This window comes from Diceros bicornis, chromosome 6, assembly GCF_020826845.1.
Source record: "Diceros bicornis minor isolate mBicDic1 chromosome 6, mDicBic1.mat.cur, whole genome shotgun sequence".
In the NCBI taxonomy this organism is placed as follows: Eukaryota; Metazoa; Chordata; class Mammalia; order Perissodactyla; family Rhinocerotidae; genus Diceros; species Diceros bicornis.
Genome location: NC_080745.1, coordinates 94,169,978 through 94,194,917, shown reverse-complemented (window position 1 = coordinate 94,194,917; position 24,940 = coordinate 94,169,978). Strand labels below are relative to the sequence as shown.

At 54.2% G+C, this 24,940-nt stretch overlaps 1 protein-coding gene across 1 annotated transcript in view; it reads right to left on the bottom strand.

Moving 5' to 3' along the window:
- Positions 1-24,940, bottom strand: part of JAKMIP3 (Janus kinase and microtubule interacting protein 3) — a 66,839-nt gene that overhangs the window by 23,333 nt on the left and 18,566 nt on the right. Inside the window, exons 2-8 of the mRNA XM_058544310.1 lie at positions 20,402-20,899; positions 8,442-8,657; positions 6,821-6,940; positions 6,109-6,255; positions 5,001-5,132; positions 3,573-3,608; positions 2,638-2,697 (exon numbers count right to left, since the gene is read on the bottom strand). Coding sequence (XP_058400293.1) covers positions 2,638-2,697; positions 3,573-3,608; positions 5,001-5,132; positions 6,109-6,255; positions 6,821-6,940; positions 8,442-8,657; positions 20,402-20,899 — 1,209 coding nt within the window. The remainder of the gene's footprint in view (positions 1-2,637; positions 2,698-3,572; positions 3,609-5,000; positions 5,133-6,108; positions 6,256-6,820; positions 6,941-8,441; positions 8,658-20,401; positions 20,900-24,940) is intronic.

Here is a 24,940-nt window from a genome sequence, read left to right as displayed (position 1 = left end):
GCCAGCTGCATGGCCGCACCCCCAGCGCACTCTAGTCTTCATCCTCCACTGTCCCCTTGGGGGCCGCTCAGGGCTGCCCGACCTCAGGCCAAGGGAGCCGCCATCATGGTTGTTCTGGAAGCGGGGGCTGGTGGAGGGTGGAGTGCGAAGCGGGCCTGGAGGTCTGCAGGGAGGCAGATAACCCCCAGTGGGGAAAGAGGCCCTTCCGTGGGGGACACTCTCTGCGGTTCCCCAGGGCAGTGGTACTCAACATCTGCCACTGTGCACGGTGACATGACACAGGATCAACATGAGCACTGGTCTTAACACATAGCACGTGATTACTTTTCTAGAATCCATTTTTGTTGTGTTTTAAAAAGGATCAGTCCTTGAAAGGTTGGAATAAAAATAAAAACAAAAGCAAAAACAGGTTCTTCTCCAGCTGGTTTGAGAGGCCCTGCCTAGCGGATGCCCCCACGGCTCACCTCTGTCTTCGGCGAGTCTGGGCTCCCCTTCCTGCAGGCCCCTCTCCCCTGAGCACCCTCCACCCCTTCCCCACTGCTCCCCTCATCTCCCCACCTTCCAAAAAAGGTTTCCTCATCTTGTTTTAGAAATATTACAAAATCCAAGCCCACCATCTTCTCTCAGTCACACTCAAGGTCCCTTCTTTCCTTGGTGACTCCGTGAATCTGGCTCCAGGTCTCCTTGCTGGTTCCTGTGCTGGGACCTTCCAGTAAGCTTCTCCCGGGGGCCCCTGCGACCACCTGCTGCCCCACAAACCAGTCGGTGGTTCTGGTCCTACACGCCCCTGGTGCAGTGTAGAGGGGACCAAGGCCACCTCCTCTGACCCCTCCCCAGACATCCTGTGTCCTCCAGCCTCCGCTTCTCCCCATGACGGCCCCCACCTGAGCAGAGAGGCCCCAGGGTGCTGACCGCCTGCTGAGTGGAGCCCTGGCCTCTCCCAGAAATGCTTCCCCTGTACCTACGACCCTTTTCCGGACTTCTCCACTGAAATGTCCAGAAAATGGGCAAACTGAACAAGCACAAACGTGCTTTATTAAACCCCAGCCCTCCTGTCGGCCCCTCTGGTCTGTGATTATCCAGCCTCAGTCACGTCAGCCGGCCTGGCCTCCTCCACTTCCTCCTCCCCCCGTGTCCGTCACCCACTCTATCGACACCCCTCCTGTCCAGCTCCCTGACACACTCTCCCTAACTCCTGGCCCAGATGGCCGCAGTAGCCACCTAGGTCCTCCTCTTGCTGAAGCCACGAGAACGAGCCTGCTGAAGCCCCATCGGCCCCTTCGTGTTCCAGCTCACGGAAGCTCACCGGCCTCTGAGGCTGGAGTCACTGCGGCCGATGCTCCAGGCCTTCACAAACCGACCTCCCGTCTTCGGCCCCCGAGCCCGTTTTGCTCATTGATGGCTCCTGACTCGCTGGCTTCTCCCTCCTCCCATTTCACGAAAGCGCCGGGACAGTGGGGGGCCCAGGTGGAGAGGGTGGGCCTCCTCCAGCCAGTCCATTCCACTAGAACTGTGCTGTCAGGCTCCCGGGCCTCCAGATAATCTCTAAATTTGTTGTTAGTGCTGTCGAGTCGATTCCAACTCCTAGCAACCCTGTGGACAGCAGAGCAGAACCCTGCCCGGTCTTCTTGCGCCATCCTCTCCCCTTCTAGAGCTCTATCAGACAATGCTCTGCTGCTGTTCACAGGGTTTTCATGGCCAATTTTTTTAGAAGTGGGTGGCCAGGTCCTTCTTCCTAGTCTGTCTTAGTCTGGAAGCTCTGCTGACACCTGTCCAGGGGTGACCCTGCTGGTATTTGAAATACTCGTGGCATAGCTTTCAGCATCACAGCAACAAGCAGCCGCCACAGTGTGACAATCACAGACAGGAATCTCCAAATACCCTGAAATAACCCTGAGGAGAGAGGCCCTGACACCCTCTCTCTCCTCCTACAGGGCTTTCTAAGGGCCAGACAAGCCAGGATTTGCACCTAAGGAATATCTAACAGTTTGTATGAGCAACATTGTTGATTGTTCAAAAATTAAACAAAAAAATACATAACACACATTTTGCATAAAGCAGGACACAAGTTAGGTCCTTTGGGAATGTCTTCTAAATCTTCTTTATTGTAAAACATAGATTTATCAAAAAGGATTGTACTGCAGAGAAACTAACCCAGGTCTTCAAATTCCCTAGGGGCAGAGGTCAGCCCTGGAGGAACCTGTGTGGGGCCTGTAGATACACGTGCTGCAGCCTGCAGCTGTGGCCGGGGACCCTGTGATGGTGAGGCGGGCCCTCTTGGGCACAGGATGGCCACGGCTCATCCTCAGGGCCGTGTGTCCCAGGCAGACCCGGGAATTCAAACTCCTCTGCAGGGCAGTAGGAAGGCCAGTGTCCCATGGCTAACTCCTCCTCCTTATTATTGTCATGAATTCATATCTTCTCTTGGAAATTTAAAAGAAATAAGGTTGAATTTTTAAATTTAAAATTATAAACAGAATATTTACTTTGGTCCTGTTTTGGTTACTTCACAGTAACAATTTTTAGAAATAATGAAATTATCTTCTTTTCACCTCCAAATAAAGAGAGTCAATCTGATTAAGTGGCTTTTTTAAATACACATTTTATGTACGCACACGTCAACATTTTCCTGCTTACCTTGGGGAGTTTCGCCATTTTCTTTCTTTGTTTCCGATATCTTAAAAGCTTATCACGCTCCTGCAAAAACCAGTTGAAGAGATCTTTTAAGCAGTTGAACAGCTCTCTCAGTTTAATCTTTCTCTGTTGTCATTTTGAATGGACTTAGAGGAGGACGTCAAGATTGGCATATTGTCCACATTATCATAAATACACCAGAATGTAAGGCCCCGCTCAGGGCAGTTCACTCCGAAGGTCTGGATGGCTCATCTTTTCTGCTGGGGATCAGGATAAAGGGAGGGATCGCCCGTTTAGGGGGCTCTGAGCTCATGACGCTCCCTCATCCTCCAGCTTCCCTCACGGTCTGCGGCTGGGGGCCCGTGCAAGGAGCAGGGGATGTGAGCGGCACACACAGAAACGGGAATTCGAGAGGGACGATGGCCCAGCCTCCCGCACACTCTCTGAGCAGATGTTCGCAGAAATGGCGTGCACAGACACGTGGAGACGGACCTCCATAAACACGTAAGGAGACCAATGACCGTTTCTCTCCAGGGAGCTATGCTGCATCTTCGTGACCATGATTGTGAACCAGCCAGGCCCAGACCGCCAGTCCGTGTGGAGGGGGGAGGAACCTATCTGGGGGTGAGTGCCCCAGAGAGGGAGCCATCTGACCCTCGGGCTTTAATAAAGGGAATGACAAGCAGAGCTGGGCGCTGCTCCTGCAGCCGTCACCAAAGGCCAACGTTCCCTGGCATCTGTCTGACTCTAATGGATGCGTGCTCTGGGTCACCACGGCAAAGCCTCTGGGCAGGTGGTGCCACAAGACCAAGATCCGCCCTGAGTACTGGCACCGCCTCTATCTGGTCCGGAAGGGACCCCTGGCACAGGAAAGGTCTCAGGGATAATGCACTGGAAAATGGGGTGGGTGTCAGGAGAGGGGTACAAGCGGTACTTACTAACACGCTCTTCACGTAGCCGGCGGTTTCCAGGGTCTAGGAAGAGAAGACAGCATGTGGGAGAATTAGAGCCCAGACCTTGCTCCGCAGGAGCCCCAACGCCCCGCCACACACCCCAAACCCCTGCTGCCTCCTGACCGCAGACGGTGTGGCTCTCGCCCCTGCCTGAGAGGGAGGTCCTACCTGGCCCTGACGGTCCTCCCTCCCTCCCTAAGCTGACCCCCTGAGGGCACCGTGAACCTGCAGAAGCACCTTCAGTTCAGGGTTGGGAAAATCACTTGCCTTTCAGAAATAATGTGCATTTGTAATCGACCGATATTTCTTCCTTTTCCTATTCCCCCATAAATTCGTATTATTGTGGGGACTGATGATCACTGGGTCATTGAAGGAGAGGTCAGGGAGGTCACGGAAGGCTGTGCCGGGAGACCCCAGCCCACAGCCCGTCGGGGCAGGGGCATTTTCACGTCCCATCTCATGTTACTTTGGAGGCGACTTCAGTCATTGAAGCAAGAGGCCAGTGCTTCCAGGCCGTGTGTCACCAGAGACAGAGAGGGACACTGCCGTCCCTTCTGCTGCCCCCGGAGGACACAGAATGACCAAGGCCACTAGTCTGCAATGATCTGACTGTGGGGTCAGTCGGGATCCCAACAAGAAGCAGAAGGCGCCCCAAATCAGGATGATTGGAGGAGCGTTTGATGAAGGACTATTTGTAAAACTGTGCTGGGTGCCACAGAGATCAGGCAGTGTAGACGGCTGGTTGAGACCCTGAAGAGATATGCCCACAACCTAATCCCCAGAACCTGGACTGTGGGCTTATTTGGAAATTGGGTCTTTGTGGGTATGATTAAGTTAGGGATCTTGAGAGGAGACCATCCTGGACCAGGGTGGACAAGTGTCCAGAGAAGAGAAGAGAAGAGAGAGACACAGAGAGACACAGAGAAGCCCTCTGAAGACCGGCAGAGACTGGAGTCATGTGGCCCATGGCCACCAGTAGCTTCCCCGTGACAAAGAACGGCCACGCCCCCAGCACCTTGGGAGGGTGCGGCCCCACCACCGTCTTGATTTTAGAGTCTGGCCTCCAGACTGTGAGAAGAGAAGCTGCAGTGTTTTAAGCCCCCAGCTGGGGGGGCTCTGTTATGGAGGCCAGGAAATAATCCCAGTGGCATTGCTGCTCCTGAAACCCCTGGTCCAAAGGCGTGAGGACAGGAATCAGAGCGTCTTGGGGAGGCCTCGGCCAGCATGACCAGGGTGGAGGGACCCGGCCCAAGACGAAACCCAGGGAGGGGCCAGGAAGACAAACGCAGGTTCTCCCCCTCCATCTCCCACGGGGCTCCCCGTTGGCCAGACCCCCAGAGCCAAAGAGTGAGGGGCCGAGTGTGTAACCCCTGGGGGCAGCAGAGAGCCAGAACGGGGAGGGCGCCCAGTCACCTTGGAGAGCTCGTCTATGAGGCTCTGCTGCTCCACAATCTGCAGCTTCAGGAAGTCGACTTCTCTTTCATCTTGACTCTGATCCAGGTCATTCAAGGAACTGGGTCTCCTTATGATTCCCGCTCTCTGTCTCTGAAAGAACAGCCAGAGTGCATTACAAGGGGTGGAGCGAGGGGATCGACTGGGTGGTGGGAAGCTGGGGGTCTGCATATGCCTGAGCAATCACTGGTCACCCCTTAGCTATGGGGTGAGGGAGCCTCTCTGCTCAGGCCTTGGAGCAGCCCGGCTGCAGAGCCCCAGGGAAGCCAAGGCCTGTATCTTGGCTGATCCCTGTAACAGGGCAGGGCCGTGCAGCCTGGACTATGTGCACATGGGGTAACTCTGCACCCCAAAGACGAGATTGTGCAAGCTGTTCATGCCACTTCACACTCCACCGCCTCTGCCAAATGCAGAGTGTGGAAAGATGGGGATTTCTGCAGAGAAGGGTGTTGAGGGCACCCCTGACTGCCTCCTCTACTTCATGCTGAATTACTCAGGCTAAACTCTCGCTCACAGCCTCCAGGGCCCGCAGGGCCAGAAGGAGCACACAAGATGTAGCTAATCCCCCACACTCTGCTTGTGACTGCAGCAGGAGTGGAACCTCCCCCACTCCCCGCTCCATGCCCCATGCCTGGCCTGCTCACTCCTTTCCCCCCACTGCCGGTATCCCTGGGGCTCTCACTATTTCTGCCCAATATTCCCAGAGTTGGAAGATGGCTGGTCCAAGCCCCTGGTGTTAGATGGGGCAATAGGCCTGGGGAGGGGAGACACAGTAACTTGCTCAGTGACCTCTTAGACGCAGTGTTACCCTTCGTCCACACTGTCACTCCCTGAGGCAGGCGCCTGTGACCCCGGGACCTCAAATGTCAGACCCTCCCCTAAGGCCTTCTCCCTCAGTGAGCAGGCCTGTGTCAGCTCCCGTCCCCACAAACGTACGTGAGACCAGAGGCTTGGGTGAAAGCCCACAGCCTGGCCTGGAGATCTCATTATCAAACCTTGGGTGTGACAAGTTGGCTACACACCAGTGCGGGCACATCCTGCTGGCCCGCCGGACCCCTCAGGCCCTTACCATTTCTATGTTCTCCTGGGTGACAAATTTTAACTTGTTTTCCATTCGACGTAAAGTGTGGGACAGGTCTTCATTTTTCCGAGTAAGGCGCTTGTTTTTGTCCAGCAATGGCTTGTACTGACTTTCAGCTTCTCTTAAACGCTTTAGCTGAAAGACAAAATTAATTACACAGCATGATGTTTCTAAGTGTCACGGAGAACCAACAGCTCCACACAGAGTTGGCAAACAGCAGAACAAGCTTCGGCCACAGCAAAGGGCAGCCATCTGGGGCCAATGCTCTATTTTGCCAATAAGAGTCACGGTAAACTCATCTGGCCCATGGCCCTTTGGGGCACTCTGAGCAACTCACACACCTGCAGGACAAGTCACTGGCAAATCTCAATGGCTATAAGGACTAATGGTGATTGCGTCACCGAAGGGTGAGGTTCTCACACATCCCAGAAAATGTGCAGAACTGGGGTACTTTTGCCCCAGTAATATGGAGCAGAGATCAGCCAACTAGCGCCTGAGGCCCATATCTGGCCCCCCATCTGGTTTTGTTAATAAAGTTTTATTGGAAACAGCCAAGAGGGCTGGATGCAAGGCCGGCCCTTGTCACCATCACTTCTCCTTTCTACAAGAAATGGATGCACCCCAGCTCCTCCCACACTGTAGCCATAAAACGATAGGATCCTGAAGATTCCCCCTCACCCCTCTGCCCCCCGTCACTCACCAGTTCATTCCTTTCTTCCGACAGCAAGGCATTTCGGTCCTCAAGTTTCCGGATGATTGCACTTAACTCTGCAATTTTAAGTTGGAAGCGCCGAGCATCCTTTTCATCCAACTGCTGTTCCTAAAACAAAAATCAACTGCAAATAACTGTTCGTAGACACAGACACAAAAAACCTTTGCAAATCCCAACACACCATGGAAACCCAAGGACTTCTGTGTCATGATCGCCAGTAATTCCGAATGGCTGGTGGGCGGTTGTGGACCCTCCTAGGGGAAGGCGACTGCTGCCCAAACTGCACAATGGGGACAGAATGGAAGGAGCAGAATGTCCAGAAGTATGCAAATGTAGAGGGTGAGGGCGTGCAAAGGCAGGCACAAGTGTGGGTGACGCCAAGACAATAAGGGAACCAGCTCCCTGTTCTCCTGTGGGCCCTGCTGCCTGCAGCCTTCAGGAAGGGCTGCCCTGCGCTGCAGGCGGGGACATCATCTTCCTACTGTTATAACACGAGCACAGGAAAAGTATTCAGCTGAAGACTTTCAAAATTGGTTTCCCAAGAAGTGTGCTCCCTCAAATTGCGTTTCTAAAAGGTGACTTTTGGAACCAGTGGAGCTTCACTCAAAAATCAATGAAAACACTTTGATCCAGTTTCAGAATCTCTCTGGAGTGAAGGCAATCTATTGAGTGCCAGAGCAGGAGCTGATTTTAATTCAGTTAAGCCATTGATAACAAGATTAAAAAACGTCATTTCCTATCCTTGAAATGTCACTCTCCTAGGGCTGGCTCAGCTCAGACACGGTTGCATCCTCAAAGCACACAAACACGTGTCCAGGAAGGACCGAGGAACGGTTCCTCATTCAGCAGGTGCAGGAGAGGCCAGGGAGCAGACCCAGAAGGACCCGCATGGAGGGTCCGTGGAATTTAGACCCCCTCCCGGATTTCCCAGAACCACTCCAGAGGGCTCTGAATGAGGAGCAGCAATGAGGAGATGGATGGTGTCACAGCTGTACAGCTCTTGGCTGCCCCCGCACTGTCACGGCAGCCTGAGGAGGACCAGAAAAGTAGCAGGTTGCACGAAAAGTGAGTGGGAGGGTGACTGGTGACGTGAGTGGCAGAAATCACTGCGTGAGGTCAAAGCCGGAGATGCAGGGTAGCAGGGAGCCAGGAGCTGGCCCTCCCGGGCAGGAGGGCAAAGCTCGTGCATGGAGATGGAGGCAGCACAGACTCATCTCCCACCAGCCCAGGGCAGGAGCCACTACCAACAAGTACCAGGGACCCTTAGTGACCTGGGGGCCCGGTAGCTGCAGGTGGGCTCCAGCTGGAAGCCTGAAGCCTCGGGGGTCCATGGGAGGGTGATCAAGTGAAGGCCAGAATTATGCCACGTTAGCAAGGAAGGAAGAAAACAAGTCTGTCCGCCCTCTCAGCCAAGCCTGAGAAGCCGAGGGGTCCAGGGTCTGGCTGGCGGGCTGCAGACATGGTCGGCGTCCCCAGGGACGGAGGGCTCTGGCTCTGGACCTGGGCTTGGGACTCCCTGGGAGTTGCCTGCATGGGGCGACACAGCCGCGGGCAGCGCTGTCTGTCTGTGACACTGGGGTGTCCGGGCGAAGCATGGGGAGGTGCTTACAGGGCTTCCCGAGTGGTCTGAGGCGTCTCCTGCACCGCTTGCATAAGGAAGTTCCCGTCTGGGGCTGCCCAGGTGCCGATCAGCCTCTTTGACCTGGGACAGCTGCTCATCTAAAGCCTCTTTTTGGAGCTGCAGTCTCTGAGCATGCCCGGCTTGAACCCCTAACTCTCTCTCCAGCACGAAGACTGCTCTGTCTTTAAATTTTATCTCCTCCATCTACAAGGAGAACAGAACACAATCACACACGCAGGCAGGGTGCAGATCTGCAGTTACCATAGAAACAGGCAGAGGACACTTGCGCACAAGCATCGGGGGGCTCCACACGGCAGCAGCCCTGCCAGCATCTCTGAGCTTTGAGAGTGGAAGCAGAGCAAGCAGCCGTGGACCGAGAGCCAGGAGCCCCACTCCCCGGACCACAGCGTGACTCCCTGGCAGGGCTGGCCTCTGCTCTGCCGGCTCAGACCAGCTGGTGCAGCTGACACCTCCGTCCTGGGACTCCGTGCATCCCTGCCCAGCCTCCTGGGCGCCTGGCAGGACCACCCTCTCCAGCGCTGGCCTGCAGGAGCTCCTAGGCAGCCACAGGGCTGGCGTTGTCTGGCAGGGTCCAGAGAGGCCACCTCCAGCTCCTGCCTCCTGCTGTGCATTGGGCAGAACAGGGGGACTCCCCGAGTTCCCCCAACTCCGTCAACAGGAGGGCATGATGAGCAAGGTTCATCCTAAAACAGGCGGGCTGTGAACCTGGAGAAGTAGAGGCCTGGGGCGAAAGCCCTGCGGCCTCTTTCTCTTTGCTCCAAGGGGTGCCTGGCCTGGGAAGGGCTGGGCAGTGTGTGGGGAGCTAACACTCTCGTCCTTCTGCACCAGCCTCTCGCCCGGCTCCAAGGTGTGGATAGGAAGCGGGGGTGCTGCCCAACTGTTTGCAGGCAGCTAAGGTTTGGCGGGGGGGTCCCCGGACAAGCAGGCTCCAGAGGGGAGGATAGGAGTGCCCTGTGTGTCTGACCCACCTCAGCCTCTGCATGCCGCCCAGCTGGCGGCTGCGAGGGCTCCCTCCCCCCCGCTCCCTACAGTGCCCAACCTCCTGACAGCTGCCAGGAGCCCTGCCCGACACAGCTGCCACCTGCCTCCCAGCACCCAGCACCCCTCATCAGGGCTCCGGGCTGCCACACGCACGTCCTCGGCTAGAGGGGGGGCCGCTGCCCTTGGAGGGGATGGCAGAACAGACCCCAATGCTGCCCATCATTCAGACAGACAGACTCAGGCGCTGTGAGCATCATCACAAACAGTGTTAGATTTACAAGAAGACTCGGTTTAAAACAAATTTTCAAACAACAGAGTGGGATAGGATATCTTCCTGCTTTACTTGCTATTTAAGTTTAAAATAAGCTAATAAATCTGCCATCTGCTGAAGTCAGCTTGGAAACAAAGACACGAGATGTCTAATTAGCCCCAATCACAGAATTCATGGGCTAGCGATGAACTGAACAGAATAAAAGAAACCCTTAATTGCTAAATTCCCGTTTACTGGAGCACACAGAAATACGAAAGAGGCGACACAGCCAATCAGTGAAAACAAAGAGGCCAGTGGAAACAGACTCATATTAATAAGCAGCTATACTCTATGGCCCAACATTTACACTCTCACACACATACTTCAGAAACGTCACTTTTCTTTCATCAGGAAACAAGAAGATAAGAGTCTCTATATACAGATCCCACTTAAATCAGCTACTTAGACAGACAGTTTGGACCAAAAAGCAGACCTCCCTTGGAAGCCACACATAAGTGTCCCAGGATGCGGCCACGTTAGATGACCCACCCAGACGTGGAGCTTCATGACCTGCCCACAAAGGAAATGTGAGGAAAGTGGTTTTCACAGAGGGGCAGGATCTGATTTTGTGTGTGTGTGTGTGTGTGTGTGTGTGTGTGTGTGTGTAAGATTAGCCCTAAGCTAACATCTGTTGCCAATCCTCCTCTTTTTGCTGAGGAAGATTGGCCCTGAGCTAACATCCGTGCCCCATCTTCCTCTACTTTATATGTGGGACGTCTGCCACAGCATGGCTTGATGAGCGGTCCGCAGGTCCGCGCCTGGGATCCGAAACTGCGAACCTGGGGCTGCTGAAGCGGAGCTCTCGAACTTAACCACTACACCACCAGGCCGGCCCCCTAGGATCTGGTTTTTTGAAGATGGGAAATCACTTTAAGTTCAGTGACAGTGTCTCCAAGGGAGTCCTCCTAGAGCTGCGGTCTCTTGTGCAGCGTTTCCGTTGTGCCTGAGATGCCGAGAGTCCTCAGCCAAGGGCACGTTCCTGTGTCTTATAATCCCATTTACACACAGAGGCCTGTTTGTGAAGGAGAAAGTGCATACGCGTGACGCAGATGCTCAACTGAGGTGGAGAACTTGCTTCGTGGGGACATGTGGGGTCCCCTCCTCACGTACAGGGGGCTGTTTCCAACTCGGGGCCCATATTCAAATACCGGTAACAGGATGGCGCCAATGCCCAGCCAGACCAGGGAAGCAGTAGCAGACGGTGTGGGACTGGGGGCTGCACCCCTGTGCCTGTGACTCCCTTCCTGCAAGGATTAACACAGCGTCTGGTGGCGAACCTCAAAGGCTCGAGGCTCTGAGCCACTGCCCTGGTCCCCCTATCCCTCCCAGGGGGCTGAGGGGTCCCGGGGAGCAGCTCTATAGAGAGCACCCAGGGACAAGCCCTGTCCCCTGTCTTATGTCATTGCCCACTCCACACCCACACCCATGCTGGGTGATCAGCCCTCCCGAGACCAGGACAGGGGCTTTCGAAGGTGAAACTGGGGTACAGCCACCTTCCTTCACCTGGACCCCTGCAGTGGCTTCCAACTGGCCTCCCTGTGTCCACTCCTGTGCCAGCTACAGCCTGTTCCCCTCACAACCACAGTCATCTTCAAAAAACGAGAATCAGATCTCAGCACTGCCGTGGTCTAAAAACCCTCCAAGGGCTTCCCCGGGTGCCAAGAGTAAGACAGAATCCTTACTGGAGCCGGCTAGCTTCCACATGAGCTCCCCAGGACCCCCTCATTCATGAGCTCCCCCAGGCCCTCCTTCCATGAGCTCCCCCAGCCCCTCCTTCCATGAGTTTCACCAGCACCCCCTCCTTCCAAGAGCTCCCCCAGCACCCCCCTCCTTCCATGAGCTCCCACAGCCCCTCCTTCCATGAGCTCCCCCAGCCCCTCCTTCCATGAGCTCCCCAGCACTCCCTCATTCATGAGCTCCCCTAGCACCCCCTCATTCCATGAGCTTCCCCATCCCCCATCCCCTCATTCCATGAGCTCCCCCACCTCCTCATTCCATGAGGTCCTCCAGCCTCCCCTCATTCCATGAGCTCCCCCAGGCTTCCCCCATCACTCCCAGTTACAGAGGGTGTATGGAAACCTGAGGGAAGCCCTGGGAGTGGCGGGTCCCTAGGGAAGGGGCGTGGGGGAGGATGCTGAGGCCCAGAAGATTGCCTTCGCTTAGAGGAGATGTCCTCCCCACACAACCCACACACCTGACTCACCCCCAAGCACAGAACGTGCTCAGCCAGATGCACAGAGCTAGAACTCCTAGGTGGAGTCTGGGAACCTGCATGTCACAAGCACTCCAGATTGCAAAGCACACCGACAGGATCTAACCACTGCCCCACAGTGCTGAGGGCCCCCCACAACGTGTAACCCTGCGACGCTCACCCCGGGCACCATCGCCCTCCCCCGTGTGGCCACTCACAGCTGTGGCAGCTCCCATGTGGGGAACCACAGCAGGGAACCAGGGGACAAGGTCACTCCTGGGGGTGGGGCCTTACCTGTGGGACCTCTCTCACCTTGCACGGTGCAGGTGAGCACACACCTACTCCAGTGAGGACTGCTCCCCAGAGAGCAAACACACGGACAAAGCCTTTGCGGTGTCCGGTTGTGGTTGGCTGAAATTCCCATCTCTGATCTTCAGCAAAACCCAAGAACTGCCCAGGAGCCAGGGGCCAGGGACTGTGACAAAGCTGCCTCTATATTTAATAACATCATTTCTGAAGACAGACTCATGCCCAGACTCTGCAAGTCTCCATCAGAGAGTAAGGACCGCCCCCCGGGGTGGGCCACTCCCCTGAAGCCGGGCCTCCCTGCAGCCCCGCGGGGGTGTCACCTCACTCCCTCAGGCTTCTCGCCATGGGCCTTAAGGACTGCTTGTTAGATTCCCCTTCAACGAGCTGTCTGGGCAACTGGGTGAAGGGGGGCAATACATATCACAGAGTTTTATGAGAAGGCTGGAATTGATTTTGGCCTGTACTTCTTTGGTTTTATAGAATTTTTAATAACAGTCTGAGCTTGTATTTCAGCGAATGCACTTCAGTGTGCAGTAGATGCGTGCACGACAGACCCCCCTCTCAGAGCCAGTAATAACAGTGCATGAACGTGCCATGAGGCTGTTCCCAGGCCCTAGAGCCACACCTGCTCCCCGCCCGTTGGCCAGGAACCCCCCCACCACAGGGGCCTGGCTTCTCCAGGGATGCTGTGTGGGATGACACAGCTGAGGAGTCGCCTCTGGAGCCTTCCGAGGCCCAGGCTCCCATTCTGTAAGATCTGGGGGCGCTGTGCAGCAGAGTCCTTGGAGGCCCTAAAACAATGGCCTGGGGCTCACCAGGGAGGTCCTGATCCTGTAGTTACTTCCTGAAAGGGCCCCCCTCCAGGGCATCCTGATGCATGTCCAGATGCAGAAGCACCTCTGACCCCTCAGGTCCTTCCCACTGTGACGGGGGCAAGGTGGGGCACTGCTGAACCCCGTACAACCTGGTCTCTCCCGCCCCCAGGGAGCGGCCTCACAGACCACTCTGCATCCAGCCCTGCTCTGGCTCTGTCTGGGTTGTGCCTGCTGGCCCCTGCCTCCCCACCTAGTCTCTCCTCCACATGGCTTCTCTTTGAGACCTCTGCACCCCCACTGGGGGCCACACCTCTGGCCAGCACCCAGGGTCCTCGGGTCAAGACAGGGACTTAACTGTCCACAGTTTCTCCTGGCTCTGGGTGGCAGAGCCTGGTTGCTCTGCTCCTGCCCATGCTCCAGCTCTGCAGGAAGGCCCCTCAGTCTCCCACGACATCAGGGCTGGCCCAGCTGCCTGCGGGGCTCTCTGAGATGGTCACAGGTAGCCACAGCCTCCCCCTCGGCACCGTGAGCCGCACTCCAGAAGACCCCAAACAGGCTGGCATCAGACGACAAGGGTTGGAAGGGCCAGAGCAAGTGGGCAGTGGCAAGGCCCCAAGATGCCAGCGAGTCTGGGCAAGTTGCTGCGGGGGAGCCTCTAGCTTTGAGCCACTTTGGGGGTTGTTGTGTTCTTCACAAAGTGGCCACCACTTGTTGAAATCCATTCATTCCCTCCCTCCTCCCTGGCCAGCGTGGCCTATCAATGAGCCTGGAGCTCCCGTCCTCCCCACAGGGCTCACGGAATTCAGGCTCCAGGTTTGCCATAAGCAGCGCACTCAGGGTGCCAGCCACACGCGGAATACTCTCTACAGAGACATGGAGGCACAGCGCTCCCCGCATGCTCACAGCCTCCGGGGTCAGGCTGCCCACGGCCACAGCTCCACCTTCGGGCCTGGGCTGCAGCAGGACTGCTGGGCCGGCCCTCACTCAGCTGCGGCCTGTCTGTCCACTGGCTCGTGCACGGCCTCCCGGGGGCCGCGGCCTGTGTTCACCCCCTGGTTCTAAGTCCACTGCCGGGCGGCGCGTGAGGAAGCGGCGTCCCCCACAGGCCAGCGCTCCCTTTGGCGCAGACCCAGGCAGCCATCACCACACACCGGAACGCGCGGTGCGAGGGCCCGGGGAACAGCAACCTCTTTGCCTGACATTCGTAAGGGACTAGGATTGTCAAATGTCCTCAGATGTAAGAGCAGGGGCGTCTCTCTGTGGGGGCCCTGAGGGACCCTCGACGCCCGCCCGGAGAAGGGCCTTGCTGGTCTCCCCAGGCAGCATCTCCGACCTCGCTGCACCAAGAGCTGTGCTGACAGGTCGTCCTGGGACCTGGGCCCACGTCCTTCCTCTGGCCTGCAGCGCCTCACCGGTCCTGCCCCTGGACCAAAGGGCCTGGCTGGGGCTCTGACCCCCTACTCGCTGTGCACTGCGACTGGGGGGCGGGGCTGCCTCTAGCCAGCGCCCCGCCGGCCTCTCCTCGGGCCAGGCCCTTTCTCAGACCTGCCCCCAGTGCACTCCTCCACCCTCCACTTCTGCTCCTGCCCTAGGGCCACCCCCTCTCTGGGCCACTTCCATCCCCACCTCCTCCAGAGCTGCCTCTGAGCTCCACTCCTGCCCCCAGGCGGGGACGTCACTCGGTCACACCCTCCCCGCCAGCCAGGCTCGTAGCACCCACCGCCTGCCTCACTGCTATGTTTTACTTCAGACACATCCGCACCACGGGGCCTGGGGTGTCGTCGCTAACTTCACAGTCGGGTTTAGGGGCTGGGATGCTCTCCCACCAGCTGGAGCCCTAAATGAGAAGATCTACGAGATGCCGAGGCCTCTGTCAGCTAAGAGGGCCCCACTGGAGCTGTGCCGCGAGGGAGACAGGGCCCCGGGCAGAGAGCCTTGGGCCTGCCGCTGGACTCGCGGGCGACCTGAACCGGCTCTACCACAGCAGCCAACCCTCGGAGCGCCTCCTGTGTGCAGGGCACTGGGCTGAGCATGTCACTGTGGTTTTCAATTTCATTTAAATCACACAAAAAACAAAATATTATTATATATATTATATAATACAGTTGGGCTTTGGGAACAGTGGCTGAGGTGGACTGAGGGGAGCTGTGTCCATGACGCCAGCAGGGGCAGCTGTGGGCAAGGCCAGCAGAAGAAAGCCCCTCCCAGCCACCATGTGGGACCCGTCTCCAAAAGAGACAGCTCACGGAAGGGGCCAGTGAAGCAGTGGGTGGAATGGGAGCCCACAGCCAATTCCCTCCCCATCGGGCTTGAATGAGACACAGAGTTTTGGACTATTGGGGCGGGGGTCTCAAAGGAGATGTATTGATCTTCTTGCTAATCGGGCATTCACGTCTTCAAGCATTGAAATGATAAATTAAGGAGATTCCCCAAACTGATTACGAATTCTATAGGAAAAATTGTAGAAAACTTTGAAATAAGCAAGAAAAGATTCTGGTTCCTCTTCTAGAAATGCTGGAGCCTCTGAGGGCCGTCTGACCGCACAGAGGTGTGCACCTTCATCTTTGACGAAGCTGTCCTACGACTGTGGAGATAGACGTTTACCTGGAGGAAACGGTTGGCAATGCAAACATGTCATGTCCACTGACGTATAAATGATTCCTGATGTGGCATTGCAAATGATCTTTCCCAGGTAGGCAACATGAACCTCTTTAGATCAAATCCTCATTTGAATTGGTTGCAACTTTTTACTTGTTTCCTCATTAACTAATGAGTTAAATAAAATTTTTGACATGGATTCGTTGTATATTGTATAAGAATCATGATTATAATCTCTGTGAAAATATATCCTTTCACAGTTTAGTTATAATCTCAATAAAAATTCCAACAGTTTTTTATTTAGGAAAAATGATTCTGAGGCTTATGTGGAAGTCTGAAGAGCCAAGAAGAGTCAAGTTACTCTTGAAGAAGAACAAACTGGGAGGACTTGTCCCTCCAGAAGGGGAGACATTATAAAGCTAGAGGGACAGACGATGGAGCAAATTAGAAAGCCCACTCATATAAGAATACTTAATACATGACAGAGGTGGCACCATGGATTGGGGGAAAAGATGGTCTTTTTAGTAAGGGCTGCTAGGACAATTGTGTATTCATATGGAAAAAATATAACTGGGCCTCTACTTTACAACACACACACATGCACACACACACGCACGCATGCACACATGCACACACAATCCAGGTGGGGCAAGGGCCTATGCATGAAAGACAAAACCATAAAGTTTTAAAAAGATAAAGCTTCATGGCTTCAGAATAAAAGGATTTCTTAAACAAGACACAATAAGCACCAACTCTAAAGGAAAAGATTGACAAGTTAGACTACTTTAGAATTTAAAGATTTAGGTCACAAAATGATACTACTAAGAATGCAAAAAGAAAACCCACAGAATAGGGGAAGATGCTTGCATTTTTATGTAAATTTTAGAATCAGCTCCTCCATGCCTGCAAAAAAGCCTGTGAAGATTTTAACAGGCACTGTGTTTGCCCTTGATGTTAACTTGGAGAGAAGTGTCATCGTAAGGATATTGAGTTTTTAAATCCGTGAACATGGAATCTCTATTTACTTAGCTCATCTTGAGTTCCTCTCAGCCATGTTTTGCAGTTTCCAGTGTACAAGTCGTGCACATCTTTGGTTAAACTTATTCCTAAATATTTTATTCTATTTTTATGCCATTATGAGTGGAATTTTTAAAAAATTCATTTTGGATTGTTTGCTGTTGCTAGTACAGAAAAATACGACTGATTTTTGCATATTGATTTGTATCCTGAAACCTTGCTGAAATCATTTAATAGTTCTTTTTTGGGAATTCCTTAGGGTTTCCTACATACAAAGTCATGTCACCGGCAAAAAAGACAGTTTTAACTCTTCCTTCCAATCTGATGTCTTTAATTTCTTTCTTTTGCTTTAGTGTGCTGACTTGAATTCCTCGGTTGGAAAAGACAAAAAAAGATAAAAAGAACAAGTCCCCAATAAAGTGGCTGCATTTCTTCCAGTTCATCTTAAAGTAAAGCTCCCACTCAACACACCAGGCCTCCTGTTGGGGTCCCTGCCAGGATGTGAAGGGTCCCCGTTCACTCAAGGAAACCCTCCAACATGAGAGACAGCAGCCAGAACAAATAAAAAGCCAGAAAGGCCTCTGAATGAACACAGACAATGAGAGGAACCAAAAAAACTTTTAAAAAAAAGCCAACTAGAATTCTTATACTCAGAGAAATGAGATGATATCACATCTATGAGTAAGAGAGGAATGCCAAAAAGATTTTATTTCAGGGAACACACATTTTTGAGAGTGAAATGTATGACGGCATAAATAAAAAATTAAACAGAAAAGTTAGAAGAGAAAGTCAAGGATGTTTCCTAGAAAGTGGAACAAAAAGCCAAGTTTGGAGAGAAAAATAAGAAAATCAGAGTGTTTATTCCAAAGCCCAACACCTGACTAAGAGGAGTTCTGGAAGGAAGACAGGGAAGAAAATGATGACAGAAGCAATAGAATAGAGCTTTCCAGGTGGAGGGACATGGGCGTCCAGTTAAAAGGGCTCCTGACATGAGCAGATACTCACATTTCAGGGCACCATCATAAGACCTCAGCATGCTCTGAGCTCAAGGAGAAGATCCTATAACTTCTGGGGGTGGAGTGGGAAGGGAAATAGGGCCAAATGAAGGATCAGGAATCAGCATGGCATCCACCTTCTTATCAGCAACCCAGGGAGTTAGAAGACAATGCAGAAACACCTTCACATTCCTGATGGAAATTGTTTCCAACCTATAGTTCCATACCCAGCTAAAACATCAAGTGTGAGGCAAGAATAAGAATCTCATACACACAAGGTCTCATAGAATTTATTTCCCATCCTCTGTTTCCAGGAAGCTATTAGAGAACATGTTCCACCAAAATGAGAAATATACATCAAAAAAGAAGAAGATACGGGAGGGATCTGACACCGGAGTGGGCCAGGGGCTTCCCAGGATGTCAGCGAAGAGAAATCAGGATGAAGGCAGGATTAGGGAGAAAACAGTCCAGGTGGAGACTGAAGGAGAGAGTGCTCCGGGAGGGATGTCTCAAAAAAAGGTACATGGACAGGATGTTTATGGTTTTTGATAGCATTGAGAGGAGATTTACCCTTCCGTTGGAAACTCAGGGGTGAACTCAGAAAATTAAGCAAATGAAAAAATTAATTCCAAGGAAAACAAAAGCATGTACAAGATAGGAAACGTAATTGTGAGTCACTTTGGGTCTTTAGTGAATGACATTTATGTAGCAATAATAATGCAGACAGTAAATATCCATGGAACCCAAGATGAAGTTCCAAGGGCGAGTGAGAGCCTCTCTTTCTGTCCCCCCAGACCCACCCCCTCCCTCAGCTCTGCACCCAGGAGGCTGGCCCTGTGCTCCCCTCTCCTGACCTCTGGTTTGGTTTGGCCAAATGGGAGCATGAAGAGCAGAGGTGGGAGGAGTGGGAGGTCTGGGTGTTTGCTGCCTCGGATCCCTGACTGGGCTGAGTCTCCCCTGCCCCCAGGCCACCCTCCTGTCGAGGCCCTCGCCACAGCTGCAGCACTTGCTCTGTCCTCTTCCCTTGGGCCACGGCTAGCCCCAGCCTCGGTCACCACCCCCAGGGGGTCTCTGCCCACACCTCTGTGAGTTGCCCTTCACTGAAGTCTGCTCTGTTACCTGTTTTGGGTGCACCATTTGCTCCTGCTGAGACCTGGCCAATGTAATTTAGGGGGCGGCTGGACTGGGGAGAAGGGCAGAAGGCCAATGGGGGAGCAGAGGAGGAGCTAAAACTGAGAAATCAACAAGAAGTTTAAGCATGTTTTCAAGAATTTGGAATAAAATCCAGAAGAATCATTAGAAGAACTGCAAGTTGTTGCCTCTGGGGAGTGCAAGTCAGGGGTGAGGGAGACCAAATGGAACTGCTGGTTTGTTTTAAGCCTTTGGTCACAAAGATAAGGCCACCTGCCTCCACTGCGAACACTGAATCCATGAGACGGAAGAAGGGTCGTGTGGACCTAGGCAGCGGGCGCTGATGCAGTGCCAACACATAGTCCAGGGATGGATGGAGAGTAGTATGGGGGAGCTTGGAACAGGGACACTCTGGAAAAGGACAGGGGACCATCCAGGTTGGGAATGTGTGGGGGCCCCCATGTGCACACTGTGGCAAAGCTGTATTTGCTTTACAGCTCTCCATTTCCCCTTCTGGGCCATGGGTCCAGAATGACGGCAACCTTTCTGGGCAGTTCAACATGGCGATACAGCCTGGAGGCACTTTGGGAATCAGAGGCCCAGGGAAGTAGGGAGAGGTGGCCTGGGTACATGGCTGTGCTGGCTGGAACGCTGGCTGCACCCAATTGAGGGGCATCCCAGGGGCCCTGAGTGTGGCCAGCAGCAAAGCCAGCTGGGTCCTGATGAAGCACACGGCAGGGAGCATGGGGCACACCTCTAAGGTAGAGCTCATTTCTCCCAAATGACCAAGGAGGTCCAGGCTCCAAGGGATGAGGAAAATCAGGCACAATCCCTCTAAGATGTTGAATATTCTCTTTAACTTCTTAGCACTGGGGTTCTGAGAACATTGACTCTACCGGTGCCTGCCATGGGACATCTGGTCTCTGGAACCATTAGGATGCACCGGATGAAGGTGCCAACTTTTGACCAACTTTGACCCACAAAGATGGCAACTTCAAATGGGGCAGCCTAACAGCGATGCTGTCCCAGACAGTGCACATGGCACAGGAAAGACAGGATGTCCTGTGGGACCCATGACCACCCCCCTGTGGGCCTTCTGGCCTCGCCTCTCTGGATCCAGTGAGCTGGACAGACTCTGCAGAACCCGCTAGTTACGGAGTATGCAACTCATGCCAGACAAACACTGGCCCCTGCTTGGCTTCGAGCTTAATCTGGGACTCTAAGAAGAGCAACCCTTTCGTCATAAATCCTTTTTGGGGAAGAGGAGAATGTTAACTTGAAGATGTCTTGTTCTGGCCCAAACTAGAATTGGGAAGTAAAGCTGGCAGGGTGTGGTGGGGATGGGGTCGGGGCAGAGGGCTGGAGCTTGGCCTGCCCTGTACCTGCCTGCCCATGTGCGTTCTGAACCGTATCCTTCTAAGAGCCTCGCATCCCTGCATCCTCAGAACCAACAGAGATGGTGTGAGGCACGCTTTGCTGAGAAAACAGGCCGGTGAGCGACTTGGAAGAGCTGCCCCCGCGCCCCGCCCCCTCCGCGCCCCCCCCCCCCCCCCCCGCGCCCCGCGCCCCGCGCCACGTACCAGCCTGCGGATCTCCCGCTCGCACTCCTTCTTGATGCGCGAGATCTCCTCCTGGTGCAGGTGGTACACGCTCCTGATTTCCGCGGCCTTGACCTTGTCGGCCTGGATCGCCAGCGTCAGCGCCTCCTCCACCTGCTTCTTGGCGCCCTTGAGCTCCGAGATCTCCTGCTGCATTTTTATCTTCTCCACCTCGAAGCCCTTCTTGGCCTCCTCCTTCGCCTCAGACAGCAGCACGGTCTTGACCTTGTCGGGGCCGCCGTCGCGCAGGCCGTGCAGCAGCGCCTGCAGCCGCTGGTTCTCGTTGTCCTTGATCTTGATGACCCGCAGCAGCTCGGCCTCGTGCTGCCGCAGCAGCGCCTCGCGCACGGCCTGCAGCTCCTTCATCTTCTCCTCGTGCAGCTTGGTCTTGAGCTCCGTGAGCAGCACGGCGTTCTTGTGCTGCTCGTGCTCCCGCACCTGCTTCAGCTCCTGGTTCTTCTCCCTCTCCACCCTGCTGACCTGAAAGACATGAGCAAGGCCTGTGTGCTGTCTGCGGCCCCACCTCTGCGTTTGCTGAAGCCTGACCACGAATTTTGGAAAGTTTTGTTTTTGTTTTCAAACTTGGGCGCTATCTTCCATTCAAGAATGTCTCCTTAAAATGTGGATTAAAATGGGATCGAGACTATTGGTGGAGAGCGCGAATGTGCACCCAGAGGCGTCGCAGGAGAATGCGAGGCTGGCAGCACTGCTGGCCTGGAAAGTAGGATTCTAGACACAGGGGTCCACAGAAATCTGCTCGGCTGCTTCATCTGGGAACAGGCTGTGCAGAGGAGGGCAAAACCATTCCCTCTGAAATGAGTCTGCAAGGAGAGCGGGCAGGACGCCCCTTGGGCACAGCCCTGTGGGGAGCAGGACTCCTGCCCTCCAGCCGGCTTCAGCCCCACCCCTTTCGGTCCATATAATGTGGGGTGTTGCGCTTATTCTTGGCAAATGGGGAAACCAATCTAGGCAGCTGAGTGCCTGTCTAGAAGATGTCTAACACCTAGATTTTGGGAAACACTCAGATTTTTTTACTGGATGTTTTCTTTTTATCCAGAAGCTTCGACCTTGGCTAAATGACCACACTCCCCACCATCTGGCACAAAGTCGATGCTCAAAATCTATTTATGGAATGAAAGAATGGCTGGGATCCAGATTTGCCCTGGGTCTACATGGGCCAGACAGTCGGGAGAGGCCCTGCCGCAGGCACGCTGAGTTCACCCCCTCACTGCCTCCCCCAGGCACGCTTTGGGTGCCATCTGCTTCCTGCTGGGCCCTGAGAAAAGCAGCCACCTGACAGACACCCTACATTTAACGTGTCCAAGCAGACACTTCATCACCCGCCCCCAGCTCCAAGGTCTGCATCCTCAGTCCATGGCACCTCGCCTGGGTCCATCGTCCTCAGACCCTGTCCTTCCCTCACGTCCCCCCAAGCCATCAGCAAATCTGCCAAGCCCACCTCCAGAGCGTACCCCAAGTCTATTTATGTCCCTGCTCTCCTGGGCCCAGGCCAACACCACCTCCTAACACCTCCCTAACACTCACTCTCCACGGGAGAGGGCTCTGCTAGCATGAAGCTCATCACTTCAGTCCCTGCGTAAGCCCCTTCTGGTGCATTTAGTATAAATGTGGAGCCTCTCTCGGCCGAAGAAGAGGGCATCATCCACAGGTCATCGAGCTACCTCCAGGAGCAGATCCTCATGGGAGAACAAGCCCAAGTTTCAACCTCACTCATGGGCCTCGAACGCCCCCACAGTGTGGGGTTCTTCCCTGCAGAGCTGTGTTAAGCTCTGACCCCACAAACCCTGGACACACCTGCCTCCCACCCTCCTCGCTCACTCTACCCCAGCCAGGCCCAGCTTCTCTGTCCCTCATCAGTGCCACTCCCGCTGCCCCCGGTGCCCTCCCGCAACCTTGGCTGCAACCTCTGCAGACGCCCATGGTCAGGAGCTCCTGTGCCCAGCCTGCCACAGCACCAACCCCATTACTTGGTGTCACTTTCTTCACAGCAGTTATCACTCCCTGGAAGTGCCTTATTCATCTCTCTCTCTGACTGTGTAGTCTCCCTCCCCTGCCAGAGCAAGTCTCCCTGGGAGGGGCCATGGGGGCTGTGTCAGCCTCGTCCACTCTTATTTCCCCATTAGGACGCACATGTCCTGACCAGCACATGACGCTGACCAGCAGTCCTATTGTCCACTGGGATTCCACCCCAAGACTTCCCTTAGGACGGCTCGGACCCTGCAAGGCCTGGAGAAATCCTAATAGCTGTGCTTCTCTCTTAGAACCTTCCACAGCCCCTGACAATTCCCCAACTGCATCTAGGGCAGAGTAACCATTGGTCCAGCTGTTCGGGTTTCTGCCAGGAGAACTGGAGTGTTGCTGAAGGCCTAGAGCAGATATTTATTCATCTTCCATTTAAGATGAATCTCCCTTTTTTCCAGTATAGATTGAGTTCAAGACAGTGAAAAGCAAGATTTTTGATGGTGTTCCTCAGTCATGTGGAGGTGACAATGAATAATCCTCTACTCTCTAGGGGAGTCCAGCGGTGCCATTTCAGAACACACTCTGGGGGAGGCCCTACTGTCCCCACTGTGGGGTGTAGACGCTGAGGGTCGGGTGTAGTACGCGGACCTGGTGGAGCCAGATGTGCTGCCTGCATCTGCGGATCCAGAGCCTGGCTCTCCCTCCCTCTCAATGGATGACAATAATATCCATCTTCGTGAAAACTTCTTGGATGGGAATCCGCAGAGAAAAGAAAAATGATGAGCATGTATCATAGAGCACTTTTTTTGTTTTGTTTTTTTGGAGCAGGGAGGGAGAGTGGAGGAGAAAAGAATATCAGCAGAACAGTTCAAGGTTAGATAGGGTCTAATCCTCACTCCGATCCAAGCTGTTTGGAATGGTAACACACTTGCTCACGGTCACCCTTCAGCCCAGCGCCCGTGACTGTCACAGAAAAGGTCTCTGCCAGAGTCAGTATCGGACATGCAGGAAAGGCCTGGTCAAAAATCACACCAACACAAAGCGCCCTCCCTCCAGTCCCAGCAGCACCCCAACGTGCCCTCAGCTGGTGGGAGCGATGGGCTTCTGTCAGCGCAAACGGCGCAGCTGGGCCCCCTCGGAACACAAGTCCTCCAAGACAGCTGACGGGGTTCCTGGAAGCTAGACAGGAAGGGATTCGGCAGAAAGAGGAACAAGGAGGACGCGGGACATTCCCAGGAGACACTTCTGTGCACCGGAGCATCGTTGTTCAGCTGCGGTGCTCACCTGCAGTTCTGAGCAAAATGCGCTGAACATGAAGACGTAATCCCTCTGCCTTCCTGGGAGGTTGGCTGAAAGGCGCCCCATAAGTGCACTGGGCTCCCATCTCTGCCATCGCTCACCACTAATCTCCAGCAGCAGGCTTTTCTCTGAAGCTCCATCCACTAAGTGGACCGTGACCCAGGAAGCTCCCTGGTGCCATGGAGGGACAAGACACTCAGGGGTGCGGGCTCCAGTGGGCAGGAGAGGGAGAAAGGGGGTGGAGTAGAGGCGACACAGCAGAGGTCTCAAAACAACATGCCGGGGGGTGGATCAAAGGCTCCTGGCCCCGAAACAGCACTGAAAAGAGTGAGTTAAGCGACCTCAACAGCCGAGCCCAAACAGCTCTAGGACTCAGATCTTCTTAGGAACTCACAGCAGCTTTATAACAACCTGTTAAGAAGACTGTTCTGCCAAAGAAGTATTTGAGGTGTTTCCGTGAGATCCCGCAACTGTCCCCTTCACGGACGCCCGCAGCCTCCCAAGACCTTATTAAATCTGGGGTGCTGGCTGATGTGGCAACACACTGCTGACTGCTGAGTGAGTAGGGGGCCGGGCGCGGGGCTCGGGGTGAGGCGTGGGGCCGCTCTGCCTTTTCAGGCGTCATGGGGCTGAGCGGTGTCTTCATTCCGGGCGGATGCTTCCCCTCCATGCCCAGGGGAAAGGCAGGATAGATGCTTGATACCTTCCTCTAATTTACCCAGTCTTCCAGGTGTGAGTGGGTTACTTGTCAGCCTCAGAAGGGAACGTATGAATTGTTTCGTTAGGAATATGTGGATTTAGACACAGCTGATGGGCTGCAATTCATTGTCAATCTTATCCTCAGTGACGCTGAGAGGGTCCCATTTGTGGTTGATGGGTGGCCCTGAATCCTTTAGACGTGACGTGACCCTAGTGGGCTCCCGTGCCCTCTGGTGTGTCAAGATATTCCAGGCTCATTGTCCTCATTTCCTGCCCCAGTTGTTCTCCAGTCTCTCTGGTCTCTTTTAAGGGGAAATGGTCTTTCAACATCAGTCAGGACCCAGGGGCGGCTCACTGTTCTGGGGTTGGTCATGGCTGCAAGGCCTTTCCAGGGGACAGAGCTTGGTACATGGCTTCTGTCATCAAATATAGAAGCTAAAACACCTGTACATTCCTATTGAGATTTACAGTTTCCAATCCAAAGCAGGGCTTCTGTTCAACTTCCCCACGTCACTTCTGATCTCCATTCTTCTACACTGA